The sequence below is a fragment of the Gracilinanus agilis genome, chromosome 5 (genome assembly GCF_016433145.1).
Source record: "Gracilinanus agilis isolate LMUSP501 chromosome 5, AgileGrace, whole genome shotgun sequence".
In the NCBI taxonomy this organism is placed as follows: Eukaryota; Metazoa; Chordata; class Mammalia; order Didelphimorphia; family Didelphidae; genus Gracilinanus; species Gracilinanus agilis.
The window spans coordinates 223,442,844-223,457,753 of NC_058134.1; the positions used below are offsets into that span (position 1 = coordinate 223,442,844).

Sequence of the window (14,910 nt, forward strand, 5' to 3'; positions counted from 1 at the left end):
CTCTGAATTTCCTTCTGCTCTTTACTGGGTATTTTCTACATATTTTGCTGATTCTTTTTTAAATGGAATTATCACTACCTCCTTTACTCCCCTGATAAGTCTTCCCACTCCAAAAATTCCTTCCCTTGCATCAGATATGTATAGTCAAGTAGAACAAATTTAGACATTGGCCATATCTGAAACTGGATGTCTCAGCCTCTGCCTGTGGGTCTGCTTCTCTGCCAACAGGTAAAACTCTCCAAATGGCTTTTTTCTCCTAGATTAAGTGGGGTAGTGGCTGGGACTGAACTTCATATTTCCAAAGGAGATAAACAGAAGGGGAGGGAAATCCCCTTAAATAACAGAACCAAGGGAAATCTCCTCCAGTTATCTTCTAATACTGTCCCAGAAATTTCACATCTGCCATTTTTCTTAAGGTGCTTGGGGGTACCGGGAAGGTGGCTGGGATCCCAGAACTCCAACCAATCCCCAAAGATCACTGAGAAATAGAAGAAATGTTCAAATGTTGATCTCTTCCTTGACTTCATTTTAGATAACTATCTCCCTTTTTAAGGGATGTCAAGTGACCAGGTTACAGGAACTTTGCAATGATAAAGCAACCAAATCTGGCATTCAATTTAACAAATATTTGGTGCTTTTTAGGCTTCTCAAGGAAAAGCCCCCCATTTGCTGGTTTCTTATTAAACCACCGAGTTCCCAAACAACTACAAAATTAATTTTCTGGATCACTGTGTCTGAGCTATTCTTTTCAGGGCATGAAGTGTGGCTTTCTGATCTCTGTCACTTTGCTGATGGTTTCATTTGTGGTCAGAGAGTGTATGAAATTCTCGGGCTACCAGGAAGTCGGGGGTATGCAGAGCCGTGCACAATGGGGTTGGAATGCATGCTGCAGGGGGGAGAAATCCTGAGTATGCTACTCTCCTCTTTCTGGCTGCCTGGAGATCATTAATCACTGGGACAGGCCATTCCCCCCTCCAGCTCCCAAACCCCTCCTGATATGCAGATTTCAAAGCAAAGCCCATTTAGAAAGATAGAACCCCTCAGTGCCTGGGCTAAGTGGGCCCTTGTTTGTGGAGGGGTGGAGAATGGCCCTCTCATGCAGAGCCCTGGATGCTGACTTTGGATACAGTTTACTATCCCCAAAGGCTCCCAAGGATGAATATTGCAATGAGAAACACAAGAATGGGAGAGTCCCAATTCAGGGGCTCTTTTTCCTCTGCTAATTCTATACAGTTTGGGTATATTCTTTCTAAAACTTGTCAGGGGGCAGCAAAGTGGCTCAGTGGATGGAGAGCCAGGCCTAGAGATGGAGGTCCCAGATTCGAATTTGGTCTTGGGCACTTCCTAGCTGTGTGACCCTGGACAAGTCACAACCCCCATTGCCTAGCCCTTACTGCTCTTCTGCTTTGAAACCAATACACGGTATTGATATGGTTAATATGTCTTTTCTCCATCATTACCACCAGCACTCTGTCCCCTCCCTGCCGGACACTCCCTGGAGGCAATTGCTGGTTCTACATCTCTCAGGGTTGCTTCTGCTACCAAATTGTTGCCATCTTCAGACAGCAAGATCTGAATTGTGACTTGAATTCTCCACTGATGATAAAGTGACTTTTAAAAAAATGCTTACCTTCTGTCTTAGATGCGATACTAAGTACTGATTCCAAGGCAGAAAAGCAGTCAGGGGTAGGTAATGGGTGTTAAGTGACTTGCCCAGGGTCACCGAGCTAGGAAGTGTCTGAGGCCAGATTTGGACCTAGGACCTTCTGTCTCCAGGTCTGGCACTCTGAGCCACACTGCTGCCCCAGACACTGTGATTTTTACAGAGCAGAACAGATGTTCAGAGATGTTGTCCTCAGGATGCACCTAGAGTTTTTGCCCATCTGCAAAGCATTCCCCTTCCCCAGATCAATACCACCTATCAAGTGGAAAAATAACTTTGGGAGTCCAGAGAACCAGGCTGGAGTTTCAGATATGCCATTTACTAGTTGGATGACTCTGGAAAAGTCCCTTAATTTGTCTGAGCTTTTTTTCTGCATTTAAAAGGCCTCCTTCAATTCAATTTGACAACTTTTCATCAAGTGTCTACTGTGTGCTAGAAGCTGAGATTGTAAAACCTGCAGAAACCAAAACCATAATCCATGCTCTCATGGGGTTTATAGTCTAATAGGGGAGAAACTGCACAGACAGAATACATAACCTTATCATGTGTTGCACAGAATTGTTGTTTGATCATTTCAGTCATGTCTGATTCTTCATGATGCTATTTGGGTTTTCTTGGCAAAGATACTTGGAGAGGTTTGCCATTTCCTTTTCCAGCTTATTTTATGGATGAAGAAACTGAGGCAAACAAGGTTAAGTGACTTGCCTAGGGTCACACAGCTAAGATCCTGGAACAGTTTGCCATTTCCTTCTCCAGCTCATTTTACAGATGAGGAAACTGAAGCAAACAGGGTTAAATGACTTGCCATGGGATATAGAGCTAGTACATTTCTGAGGCCAGATTTAAACTCAGTCACTATGACTTAGTTCTTACCACTCTTCTGCAAAGGTAATGGTTTAAAAAAAAATCTTATATTGTTTAATTTGGAATAAAAAAAGAAAACAAAAATGCAAAAGACAAACACCAAAAAAGAATACTTTCCTAAACCAAAATAGAAAAGCATTATGACATAAAGATAAGAATCTTTATTACATAATTTTGATTTTTGAAAAATAGAAAAAAATAAAAATTTTTTAAAAATTAAAAAATTAAAAAAAATTTTAAATGGATTTAAAAATTTTAACTTGTTACTTTCAAAGCTGTCTTATTTGTCTTGTTTTCTTCTGACTTTCCTTAAGTTCCTATCTGTATGAAAAAAAAAAAAGATGTCTCCAAAGTGTCTCCATAAGCCTCTCTTCTTTCTTTTCTTTTTGCCTCCAAATTCATTTCTCAAAATGAGAGAGATACAATCTTGTTGCAAATAAGAAGTTAAGTAAAACCTTATATTGTCATTTAACTTCTAATCAAGCTCTCACAATTCCCCAAGAGACAAAATCCTCGAGGGAAGCAGTTGTATTCTATTCCTTCTTGTAACGTTGTGGCACTTGAGGGTTTACAGAGAGCTTCCTTTGTAGTAGTGCTATGATATAAAGCAGGAGAACCAGATTATTCCCATTTTACAGTTGAGAAATGCAGGCTGAGAGAGCCTTAGACTAACCCAAGATTAAACATGTGGGACACGAACTCATATTCTTTGGGTTTCAGATCCAGATCCAGAATTCTTTCTATAATGTGCTAACCTCCATAAAGCAGTAACACCTTTAAATTTAAAATGTGTGTGTGTGTGTGTGTGTGTGTGTGTGAGAGAGAGAGAGAGAGAGAGAGAGAGAGAGAGAGAGAGAGAGAGAGCGCAACCATCTTCCTATTATAGAATCACAGACTTGAAAGAGGCCAATTATCCAACCCAAACTGGAAAGGGAATTGCACCCCCCTACCACATACACACCTGTAACATACTAGACATATGCTCACTTAGACCTCATCCACCCTAGTTCCCCTCCTATGGGTGGTCTCTAGCTAAACAATGCCCTTGCTAAAAAGTGATGCCCAGAACTGAACCTAATAATTCTTCTTCTTCTTCTTCTTCTTCTTCTTCTTCTTTTTTTTAAAAAATAAACTCTTATCTTTTCCCTTAGAATCAATACTATGTATTGGTTCCAAGGCAGAACTGTGAGAGCTAGGCAATGGGGTTTAAGTGACTTGACCAGGGTCCCACAGCTAGGAAGTATCTGAAGTCATATTTGAACCCAGGACCTCCTATCTCTAACCTTGGCTCTCTAGCCACTGAGCCACCCAGCTGCCCCCCTGAACATAATATTTTTACTATGGTCTGACCAGGGCAGAGATAGTGGGACTCATCACCTTGAGTTTCCCCAGAATGGAATATTTTCATTATATACCCCATCAGGTTGTCTCAAAGGGAAGTTTGCTATCAAACCTGAAAATGCTACTTTGTGGGTTGGTGTTATAATTATTATCATTATAATTATTTCCAAAAGATTTCACCAAAATCATCCTTCTGGCAAAAGGCCATATGTATCCTAATGGCAAGCTTGAGAGTTTAGCAGCCCCAAATTTAATAATAGTAACAACAACAATGACAATAATAACAACAATAAACACATACATCACTTTCAGGATTGCAAAGGGCTTTATGTATCCTATCTCATTTGGTCCTCACAACCCTGGGAGATGGGTGCTATTATGACTCTTCTTTTTCAGATGAGAAAACTGAAGCAGTTAGGGATCAAGTGACTTGCCCAGGGTCACACAGCCACTAAGTGTCTGAGGCAAGATTTTAACCCAGGTCTTACTGATTCCAAGTCCAGGGCTCTCTACCAAACAGATTATGAATGAAGGTTGTAACTAAGAAGCAGGAATTCATTTTAATTTGCTTAACTCTTTGATGCTGATAAATTTCATTATGCACCAAGAAAAAAAATCCCAAATACCAATTCACAGAAAATCAATGTGTTTCCAGTGGTGACTTGATCTTTTTAAAAGCATTTTTAAAAATCCTAATGCTCAAACACCCTGGTAGAGAATTCTTCTGTTTAAAAAAACAGAAGAAGAATTTTTAGGCTAGCACCAGTCCAGTTTTTCTGGACGATGATTTTGGAAGCAGCAAACAAACTCATCCTTCCCTACTGGGTGGTGGTCACCATGGTTACTAATCAAGGCGTCTGGGTGAAGCAGCTCTTTTCTATTTTCCATTGGGCCACAGTAATGACTTCTAGCCTGCTGGTGACCTTGTGTTTATTCACAAGGAGGAGGATTAACTCCTTGTTGTTTAGACTTGTTTAAAAAAGAAGAAAAGGAATTAAATCTAGACCCATCTGAACCAGGCCAAGAGAGGATGCCTTCCGCACCAAGAGCTCACCCACCTGTGAAGCTCCTCTGTTTTGTCTTCGGTTGGACCCATAGTCAGTAAGCAGTAGCGGAGGACCGCGGCCATGACACGGAACTGGTGAGAGTCACTCTATGGCAAACACAACACAAGAAGGAGAAGAGACAAGGTTAAGCTTTTATTTGGAAGGCCTGAAGGAAGGGCTTTTCTTTTTAATCTTTTTAGGCTTAGACTGTCTCACCTTCTGTCTTAAGGCTCAATACTAAGAATTGATTCTAAGGCAGAAGAGTGGTAAGAGCTAAGCAATGGGGGATAAGTGACTTGCCCAGGAACCCACAGCTAGGAAGTGTCTGAGGCCACATTTGGACCCAGAACCTCCCATCTCCCATTCTGGTTCTCCATCCACTGGGCCACCTTGCTGCCCCAAGAAGGGTTTTAAGATAGCTGCACAAAAGTGAGCCACACGGTCAACTTCTCTGCCCTTTGCCCCTAAATAATGTGGGCGTAGCCTCTACGGTGTGGCTGGTCAAACAAGCAGCACATTCAAAAAGGTGGTTCCCCAACAACCCACAGGCCTTCGAGTCTGATCAATGAGTGCCTGGCCAACATGAGCCAACCCAGGGAAGAAGACCAGCTAGAAGGGGCTAATACCAGATCCTCCCACTACAGCTTACAGATCATTCCCAACAGACTGCTGCTGGTGGTGGTGAGAGACAGCAAGAGAGTTTGAAAAAAGGCAAGAAGACAAACATTTGGCTTATAAGCATTTCAGGCAGACATGACAATTCTCTACAAATATTGAAAGAACTGTCTGGTGAGAGAAGGATTGAACTGGTTCTGCTTTGACCCAGAGGGCAGAAATCAGAGAGAGAGAGAGAGAGAGAGAGAGAGAGAGAGAGAGAGTGAGTGTGTTGGGAGATTTAGGGCTGATATAAGCAGTAATTTCCTCATAATCAGAAGGGGAGAGGGTTGCCTTGGGAGTTAGGAGGCGCCTTCTTTCTCCAAGTAGAGGCTCATCCATCCAGAACTTCTTAGGGATATTCACATTCAGTGCACCCTTCTGAGTCTGAGATCTGGTGATTCATGATCATTTAATGGGATGGGATGACTCAAGCCCTTTTGGGAGATGTTGCCATAATCAGACCACTGTCTCCCAACTACTAAGAGTAGCAGTGAGAAAAGCTAGCCTCAATCATAAAAATGCACGGAAAATCCCCCACTCATTGTGACCAATGACCTTAACCTGCTTCTCTCACCCAAGGCTGGAAGATAAAGTGTTTTTGGCCTACCAAGTTTGGGGGAGGCCAAAGGTTTGGTGAGTGAACGCCAGCTCAGCTCATCAAACTTGGTCTGCCTGCTTGCTATGAAATATCAAAGGGCCATCAAGTACCCCAAATTCTTGGTTTTAGTTTTGAAGACTTGTTTTTGGCCATCATTCTTCATCATCTGTTAGAATACCACAATTCTTTTTTTTTAAACCCTTACCTTCTATCTTAGAATCAATATTGTGTATTGATTCCAAGGCAGAAGAGCAGTAGGAGTTAAGCGACTTGCCCAGGATCACACAGCTAGGACACTCTTCTTTTGTTTCTTTCTGACCCTTACCTTCTATCTTAAAATTGGTACGAAGTATTGGTTCCAAGGCATAAGAGTGGTGAGGGTTAGGCAATGGGAGTGAAGTGACTTGCCCAGGGAGGACATATCAGTGTGATTTGAATCCAGGACCCCGCCATCTCTAGGCTGGGCTCTCAATCCAATGAGCCACCTAGCTGAATGCTCCCTTGCTCCTTTATTCCTTTTGATCAAGGTACAAACAATTCCTCTGTTGCCCTGTGGTTAAAAGCTTTTGAATAGAGACTATATTAGAAGCACCCAGTACAACCTGATGATCACAAAGATAAAGCATTTTGGAGCTGGGAGGTGCCGTGGAGGCTATCTAGTAGAGGGAGCTGAGACTGAGAGAGGAAAAATATCCAGGTTCAGGGACTAAGCACTGAGAGGTAGAGCTAGGACCCAGCTCTTGTGATTTGTGGATGCTTCCCCTATTTTAATGTCTTGATGTAGTCTGGGGAAGCCTATGGGCCCATCTCAGAATCATATTTTTAAATAATTGAAGGAAATGCTAAATTTCAGGGATAGGCTAGTGAAAACAAGGATGTCTTTTTTTGTTTGTTTCATCTAAGATCAGGGACTCCAAGTTAAGGACCCTGGGCTATACCAGATACTCGGAAGTCAGGGTGAGACCAGAAAGAAGGGACAGAAGAAAAATGGACAGAATTTAAATGATCAGGGAGTTTCCCCTTCTTATTATGTGTTTCTTAGGGGACCTTAAATAAAGTCTCTAAACTGATTGATTCACATATCAAGAGTATGTGGAAATCCTTCTAACCCCTGGTCCAGAACTCCCTACGACACAATGAACTCCACAGAGTAGCCTGGAGCACTCATAACCCACAGTCTAATGCCCTTTTGCTTGATTTTAATGGAGCAATCAGGAAATATATTTTTCTTAAATCAGATGTCCCTTTCCCTTTGGAAATTACCAGGAAAAAAACAATCTTTCCTTGTCCCTTTGGCTGATTCTGTAACATGTAGCCACTTGCAAAACAAAGCAATCTGGCTTTCCCCCACTTGGCAAAGTGGATCTGACATCAAATTTTTCCCTCCTCCTCCCGCCATTCCCAATCTCCAGTCTATTTCGAACATGTCCTCAAAGCACAAGGAGCTCCAAGTGACTATTATTTACTCATTAAGCCTTCCCCTTGTTTGAAATGACTCAACATCCCACTGGTTGTCCAATACCTCCTCTTGAAAGCCTTCTCCAACAACTTTGTAGATAGGGTGATAATTCCTCAGGAAATCATAAGGCTTGTGACCTCTCTCTCCATTCACCATTCCAGCAGATGAATTCTACCAGATTTATCATGCTATCCCTTTGTTAGACAACATGGGATGGGGGGATGGAGGTGGCTACGTGGCTTATTGGATGGAGTCAGACCAAGTGACTGGTTTCAAATCTGGCCCCACACACTTCCTAGCTGTGTGAGCCTGGACAAGTTACTTAAATCTTTGCCTATCCTTTATCATTCTTCTGCCTTGGAACCAGTATTGATTCTAAGATGGGAATGTAAGGGTTTTTTGTTGTTGTTGTTGTTTTGTTTTTAAACTAAACAAAGAAAAAGAAAAACAAAGGAATGACTGAGTCTTCCTAATGGAGGAATGATTTAATCTTTCTGTACTGCTTGCAAGAAAAGTTAGGGCCAAATTCATAACTTTTATAATTTTGTAGAAGGCAGGATATATTTATCATGGAAGGGGATCTCCAGGTTTTGGTTCACCAGCCTGCAGAATCTGGAAAACCAATCCCTAAACCAAGAGCATCGACCACATTAAACTGGACACAAAATTGGGACTTCCATTTTGCTTCTTTGCTGAGCTAGAAGCAAAACATTGAAAATCAAACTAATGAAAATTGACCAAGTCCATCTAAACTGGAGTCAAATCTCTGTTTTCTATGCCTAAAATGGAGTAAAAAGCAACTATGCATAATAGAAAAGGAATGGATTTTGAATTGGAAGACCACAGATGGAATTCTAGCTCTGATACTTAGTGGATGTATTTCCTACATGACTGTAGGCAGATCATTTAACCCTTTGGGGTCTCTATTTCCTTCTCTGTAAAATGGAGGTTGTGGCCTAAACCCCTTCCAGCTCTAAGCCTTATGTACCTATAATCAGATCGAACTGCAAAAATCAGGTATGGTATATGTAAAAGAACAGTAATGAGACTACTCCCTTTCCTTTTTCCTCCTAGATACACTCACTTTACTGGGTTCTTTTTTTTTTCCCCCTTAAACCCTTACCTTCTGTCTTGGAGTCAATACTGTGTATTGGCTCCAAGGCAGAAGAGTGGTAAGGGTAGGCAATGGGGGCCAAGTGACTTGCCCAGGGTCACACAGCAGGAAAGTGTCTGAGGCCAGATTTGAACATAGGACCTCCCGTCTCTAGGCCTGGCTCTCAATCCACTGAGCTACCCAGCTGCCCCCTTTACTGGGTTCTTAAAACACTGCTCTCTCCTGGTTCTCCTCCTCCTTAGTTTCTTTTGCTAGATCACCATATTTGTTCCATTTCAAAACATGCGTGTACCCTAGGGCTCTCCTGGGTCCTCTTTTCCTCTCTCTAAATGATCATGAGCTTCCATGAGTTCAACCATCAACCCCATAGAGATGACTCTCAGATCTACATATCCTGCCCCACTCTTTCTTCTGAACTCCAGGCTCACATCACCAAGTGCCTGTTAAGACTTCTCCAACCAAATGTCTTATTGTCATCTAAACTCAATATGACTAAAACAGAACTCATTATCTTGACTTCCAAATTCACCCTTTCCCCAACTTTCTTCACAGTGTTCCAGCTTCCCAAGGCTAGGGATAAATAAATGCCTTACTCTCTTTTGGAACTTTCACCTCCCATGATGATCCACCACTTAAACATTTTCAGAGTTTTGATAACCTCAAGGTAATGTAAAACAATGGAAGAAAAATGGTAAGTCCTCTCCTGGCATTACTCTCTTTGTGCCCTCTTACATTGCCAAACTAGAGATGGGTCAACCATTTAGCATTCCTTATAACTTTAAGAAATCTCATGAAATCCCATGAGATTCTTTTTAGCCAGAACAATTGGTCTTCCCCATAAGATAGAACCGGCATTTCTGAAAACTCTCCCTACACTAAAATCTTAAACCATTAACAAGCATAATATGCAATGAGGATAAATTAGAAGCCTTCCCAATAAGATCAGGAGTAAAACAAGGATGCCCATTATCTCCTCTATTATTTAACATTGTACTAGAGACACTAGCAGTAGCAATAAGAGAAGAAAAAGAAATTGAAGGTATCAAAATAGGCAATGAGGAGACTAAGCTATCACTCTTTGCAGATGATATGATGGTCTACTTAAAAAATCCTAGAGAATCAACTAAGAAGCTTGTAGAAATAATCAACAACTTTAGCAAAGTTGTAGGATACAAAATAAATGCACATAAATCATCAGCATTTCTATATTATTTCCAACACATCACAGCAGCAAGAGGTAGAAAGAGAAACACCATTTAAAATCACCCTAGACAATATAAAATACTTAGGAATCTATCTGCCAAGACAAACACAGGAATTATACGAACACAACTACAAAACACTTTCCAAACAATTAAAACTAGATCTAAACAATCGGAAAAACATTGAGTGCTCATGGGTAGGATGAGCTAACATAATAAAAATGACCATTCTACCCAAATTAATTTCCTTATTTAGTGCCATACCTATCAAAATACCAAAAACCTTTTTTACTGCATTAGAAAAAATATAACAAAGTTTATTTGGAAGAATAAAAGATCAAGAATATCAAGGGAAATAATGGGGAAAAAAACGTGAAGGAAGATGGCTTAGCAGTACCATATATTAAACTATACTATAAAGCAGCAGTCATCAAAACAATATGGTACTGGCTAAGCGATAGAAGGGAGGATCAGTGGAATAGACTTGGGGAAAGTGACATCAGCAAAACAGTGTATGATAAACCCAAAGAGCTCAACTTTTGGGACAAAAATCCACTATTTGACAAAAACTGCTGGGAAATTTGGAAAACAACATGGGAGCGATTAGGTTAGATCAACATCTCACACCCTACACCAACATAAATTCATAATGAGTGAAAGACTAAAATGACTTCTGTTTAGACAGCCCTGGATGGCTCCTCTCTGGAGTTCATTTTCTCCAGCTGTAAAATGAGGAAGTGAAACTGCAAAGTGGAGAAGAGCTCAAAGTCTGATCTGCCACAGGGGTGTTGGTGGAGGCAGATGGTGATTAGGAACTCATGGAAATTCCCTTGTGGGAATGAAATGAAAGCTGAGTGCCTACACCCATATACAGTCAACATTCTTGGTTATCTGGTCTAGAAGAAGAACTTGGCCAGACTTTCTGTACCATTTCCCTGACCTCACAGAGGTCATACTGCTCCTCTAAGAGATAGCTGATCTCTCCCAGATTCTTAGGAGCTTGGTGAACATGCCTTAATTCAGCCACAACCCATCTCCCAAATTTAGCACGAGAAAGGAGCTGAAACCAAATCTCCAAGCTCTCTCCCAGATCATCTCTCCAACCAGTTATTTCTGGAGCATTGATGTGCCCAGAAGTGTGTTAGATTATGCTGAGCTGATTAGTTGTGAAGATGAAAAGGCTAAGCATACTGAAGAAAAACTATATGGACTATAGCTTCTAAACAATGTAGACTGGGAATGGAAAGAGTCAAAGACAGAAGTTTTAAAAGGCACAAGGAAGATCTCTTTTTAGGGACATTAGAGCTACCACAAGAATTTCTCATCTTGTTCCATAAACAGTCGTAAGGGATGCTCCTAACTAAGGTAGTTTTAAGTGTTCAAAGAGTAGATATCTCATGTCATAATGTAACCCCTGGAGATCAGATTTTCACAGGGAGTAAGAAGGGCTCTACCAGTTGAGGAAAAAGGGTTACCTGGAGATTTTCCAACAGTCTCAATGGACTGGTAAAGAAACAAATTAAAGAAACTAGCAACAGCTATTCCCTCAAAGTCCAACTCATTGTTTCCAGAAGGAGTGGGAGAATGGCAAAGCAAGGGGATGCCACCCAGAGTGATACGGAAACTTTATGTGCCCTGAGACCAATTATGGTAGTTCTGAAGGCAAAGCAGCAATTTTGAAATGTTGGCTAATGGAGTTCTGAGGGGCACCACTGATGGGGTTAGCATCAATCATGATCATGTGAAGTAATTTCTCATAAAGGTCAAAGAAATAGATAGGAAGTCATGGGGTTCCAAGCTGGCGCAACTGGAAATCATCATGGTGTTCAGTTTTCATCCAAAGATGATGGAGCAGATGACAAGGTACCAAGAAAAAAATCAGAAATACCAAATCCAAGGAGATGGTACTGATGAAACAAGCAAACCACCAGGATACATGAAATGGCCTGAAGACATGAACAGCTCCCAAGGAGAATTTTTAAAAGTTGGTATTCCTGCCTCTGCCTGATGAAATTTCACCACATCGAGGCAACCCCAGAGATATCAAACTACACTCTGGTCATTTCCTGAGCATGCTACTACTGCTATATCCACTTTTTCCTCTCCTTCCAACCAGAACCCAATGTTCCAGCTCCCATTCAGGGGTCCTGAACTCCTTAACTTGTGAGAGTTTACTATATCTAGACATCTTAGATCCACTCACAATGCACTCTGGCCATCTCCCTGGCATGCTATTGTGCAGAAACCACCCCCATTCCCCATTTAAAACATACCACCAAGATGACAATGTCAAGAATAACTCATGCAAAATGTGACATTTTTCAGGAAGATAGTTTAAAGCCATGGTGACTCAGACTAACCTTGGTCTATTAGCATTTATCCTAAACAGAACTTAACATGGCTTCCAAAAGAAAGGAGCTGAGTCAGTCAATGTGATGTATAGAGGTAACATCAAACTATGTGGCTTCACCAGAAACAGATCAAACAGTTCTTTCATCTCATGAAATCCCTAACGACATCAAAACATCATTTGTATACTCAATAAGTATAAAAATTCTAAACTTGTGGCAAGGAAAGGGAAGAGACTGAAGGCTTAAACCTGGAGGTCACAGTGAACAAATGGGTCAAAGTAATGCCTACAAATACCTTGGGTCTCTTTATGGCAGAACAGATCGTGAATAAAGCTACTGGGAGAGCTAGATGACTCAGTGAAGAACTAGACCTAGAGATGGGAGGTTCTGGGTTCAAATCCGGCCTCAGACACTTCCTAGCTATGTGACCCTGGGCAAGTCACTTGACCCCCATTGCCTACCCTTACCACTCTTCCACCTATAAGTCAATACACAGAAGTTAAGGATTTAAAAAAAAAATCAATATTTCCACTTCTAAAGAGGAGGAAGATGAGTGAAAGGCACTCACAGAGTAAGAGGAGCTCCTTTGTGTTCTGGTACCACAAGACAAGATACCAGCACAAATCAGACATAGCAAATATACCGCCTTCTGGAAAGTCTTTGGAGTAGAGCAAAAGTCCACAATTATCAAGTGAAAAAGCTACAGAAATATTTGGGGAACAAGCAGATACCACTTCATGAAGCAATAATAAAGGAAGATAACAGGTATAGACTACCTGATTCATCCAATGTAAATGCAAGTAGCTTACCTCTGAAGCGAGCTGACAAATTGATTGTGATCCAAGATCAGAATCAAAAGGTTCATGGGTGACATCTACATGGATTCAGCCAAAACTATGTTGACAAAGAAACACTGAACAAATGGCTGAATCAGGCAGATTGTTTTGTGGAAACAGAGAGAGTTATGACAGCAATTTAGGACCATGCCACTGCCATTACACCCTACAGCAGGATCATCCTCAAGTAACTCAGATTGATCAAATTTTTTTTAAACAACCTTTACCTTCCAACAGCAATAATGTACAATGATCAACTGTGAAAGATTTAGCTATTTCAGCAATACAGTGATCCAGGATAATTCTGAAGGACTTATAACAGAGAATGCTATCCACCCCCAGAGAAAGAACTGTTGGAGTAAGAGTGCAAACCAAAGCATACAATTTTTCACTTTAGTTTTTTTGCATTTTTATTTTAGGGTTTTGGTTTTATATGATTATTCTCTTACCACAATGAACAATATGGAAATATGTTTTACATGATAATATATGTAAAACCCAGATCAAATTGCTTACCACCTCTGGGAAGGAGAGGGAAGGAGACAATTTGGATCTCATAACTTCATAAAATGTATGTGGAAAATTATTATTACATGTATTTGGGAAAATAAAATACCTTAGTAAAAAACCCTTACCTTCCATCTTCAAATCAATACTGCATATTGATTTGAAGGCAGAAGAAAGGTAAGGGCTAGGCCAGGAGTTGGCAACGTATGGCTCTTTCTGCAGGAGCCATAAAGTCAATTTTTTTTTTCAGGCATCGTTACAGGAGCGTACACTGAGAGCACTGTATGGCTCTCACGAAATTACATTTTAAAAAAGGTGGTGTTTATGTCTCTCACAGCCAAAAAGGTTGCCGACCTCTGGGCTAGGCAATGGAGGTTAAGTGACTTGCCCAGGGTCATGCAGATCCGAAGTGTCTGAGATTTGGACCCAGGGCCTCCTATCTCCAGGCTTGGCTTTCTGTCCACTAAGCCACATTGTTGTCCTCTCCATGATCAATTTTATATTTTTATTTTTACCAATTACATGTTTTAACAAATTTCCACACAAGTTTTCCTAAGTGGTGTGATGAATTTATCTCCCTCACTTCCCCCTCTCAGTGCTGGCAGGCAATTTGATTTGGGTTATGCATGTATTGTACAAAACATATTTTCATGTTGCTCATGTTTGTGAGGAAATAATCTTATAAAACCTAAGCCCTAAAACATAAACCCAAATAAATGATTGAAAAATCATCTGTTTTCATCTTCATTCTGACTCCCAACAGTTCATTCTCTGAAGGTGGATAACATTCTTTGTCATAAATCCCTCAGAATTGTCCTGGATCGCTGTATTGTCGATCAAAGTTGAACATTCCACCATATCACTGTTATTAGGTACAATGTTTTCCTAGTTTTGCTTATTTCACTCTGCATCAGTTCATGTAGCTCTTTCCAGCTCTTTCTGAAATCATCTTGTTTATCATTCCTTATAGCAAAATAGTATTCTGTCACCATCATATACCACAACTTGTTCAGTCATTCTCCAATTGATGGACATTCCTTTTAATTTCCAATCCATTGCCACCACAAAAAGAGCAGCTATAAATATTTTTGCACCAGTAGATCCTTTCTCCACTTTCTTTTCTCTTGTGGTTTTACTGAATCAAAGGGCATGCATTGTTTTATAGTCCTTTGGACTTGGTTCCAAATTGCCCTCCAGAATGGTTGGATCAGTTCACAATTCTACCAGCAATGCATCAGTGTCCCAATTTTGCCATATTCCTTCCAACATTTA

General features: G+C 40.8%; 1 protein-coding gene across 2 annotated transcripts in view; it reads right to left on the reverse strand.

Annotated features, from left to right (window-relative positions):
* Window positions 1–14,910, reverse strand: part of RIC8B (RIC8 guanine nucleotide exchange factor B) — a 104,619-nt gene that overhangs the window by 36,078 nt on the left and 53,631 nt on the right. For both annotated transcript variants that reach the window (XM_044679482.1, XM_044679484.1), the window contains exon 4: window positions 4,927–5,021. In XM_044679482.1, coding sequence (XP_044535417.1) covers window positions 4,927–5,021 — 95 coding nt within the window. The remainder of the gene's footprint in view (window positions 1–4,926; window positions 5,022–14,910) is intronic.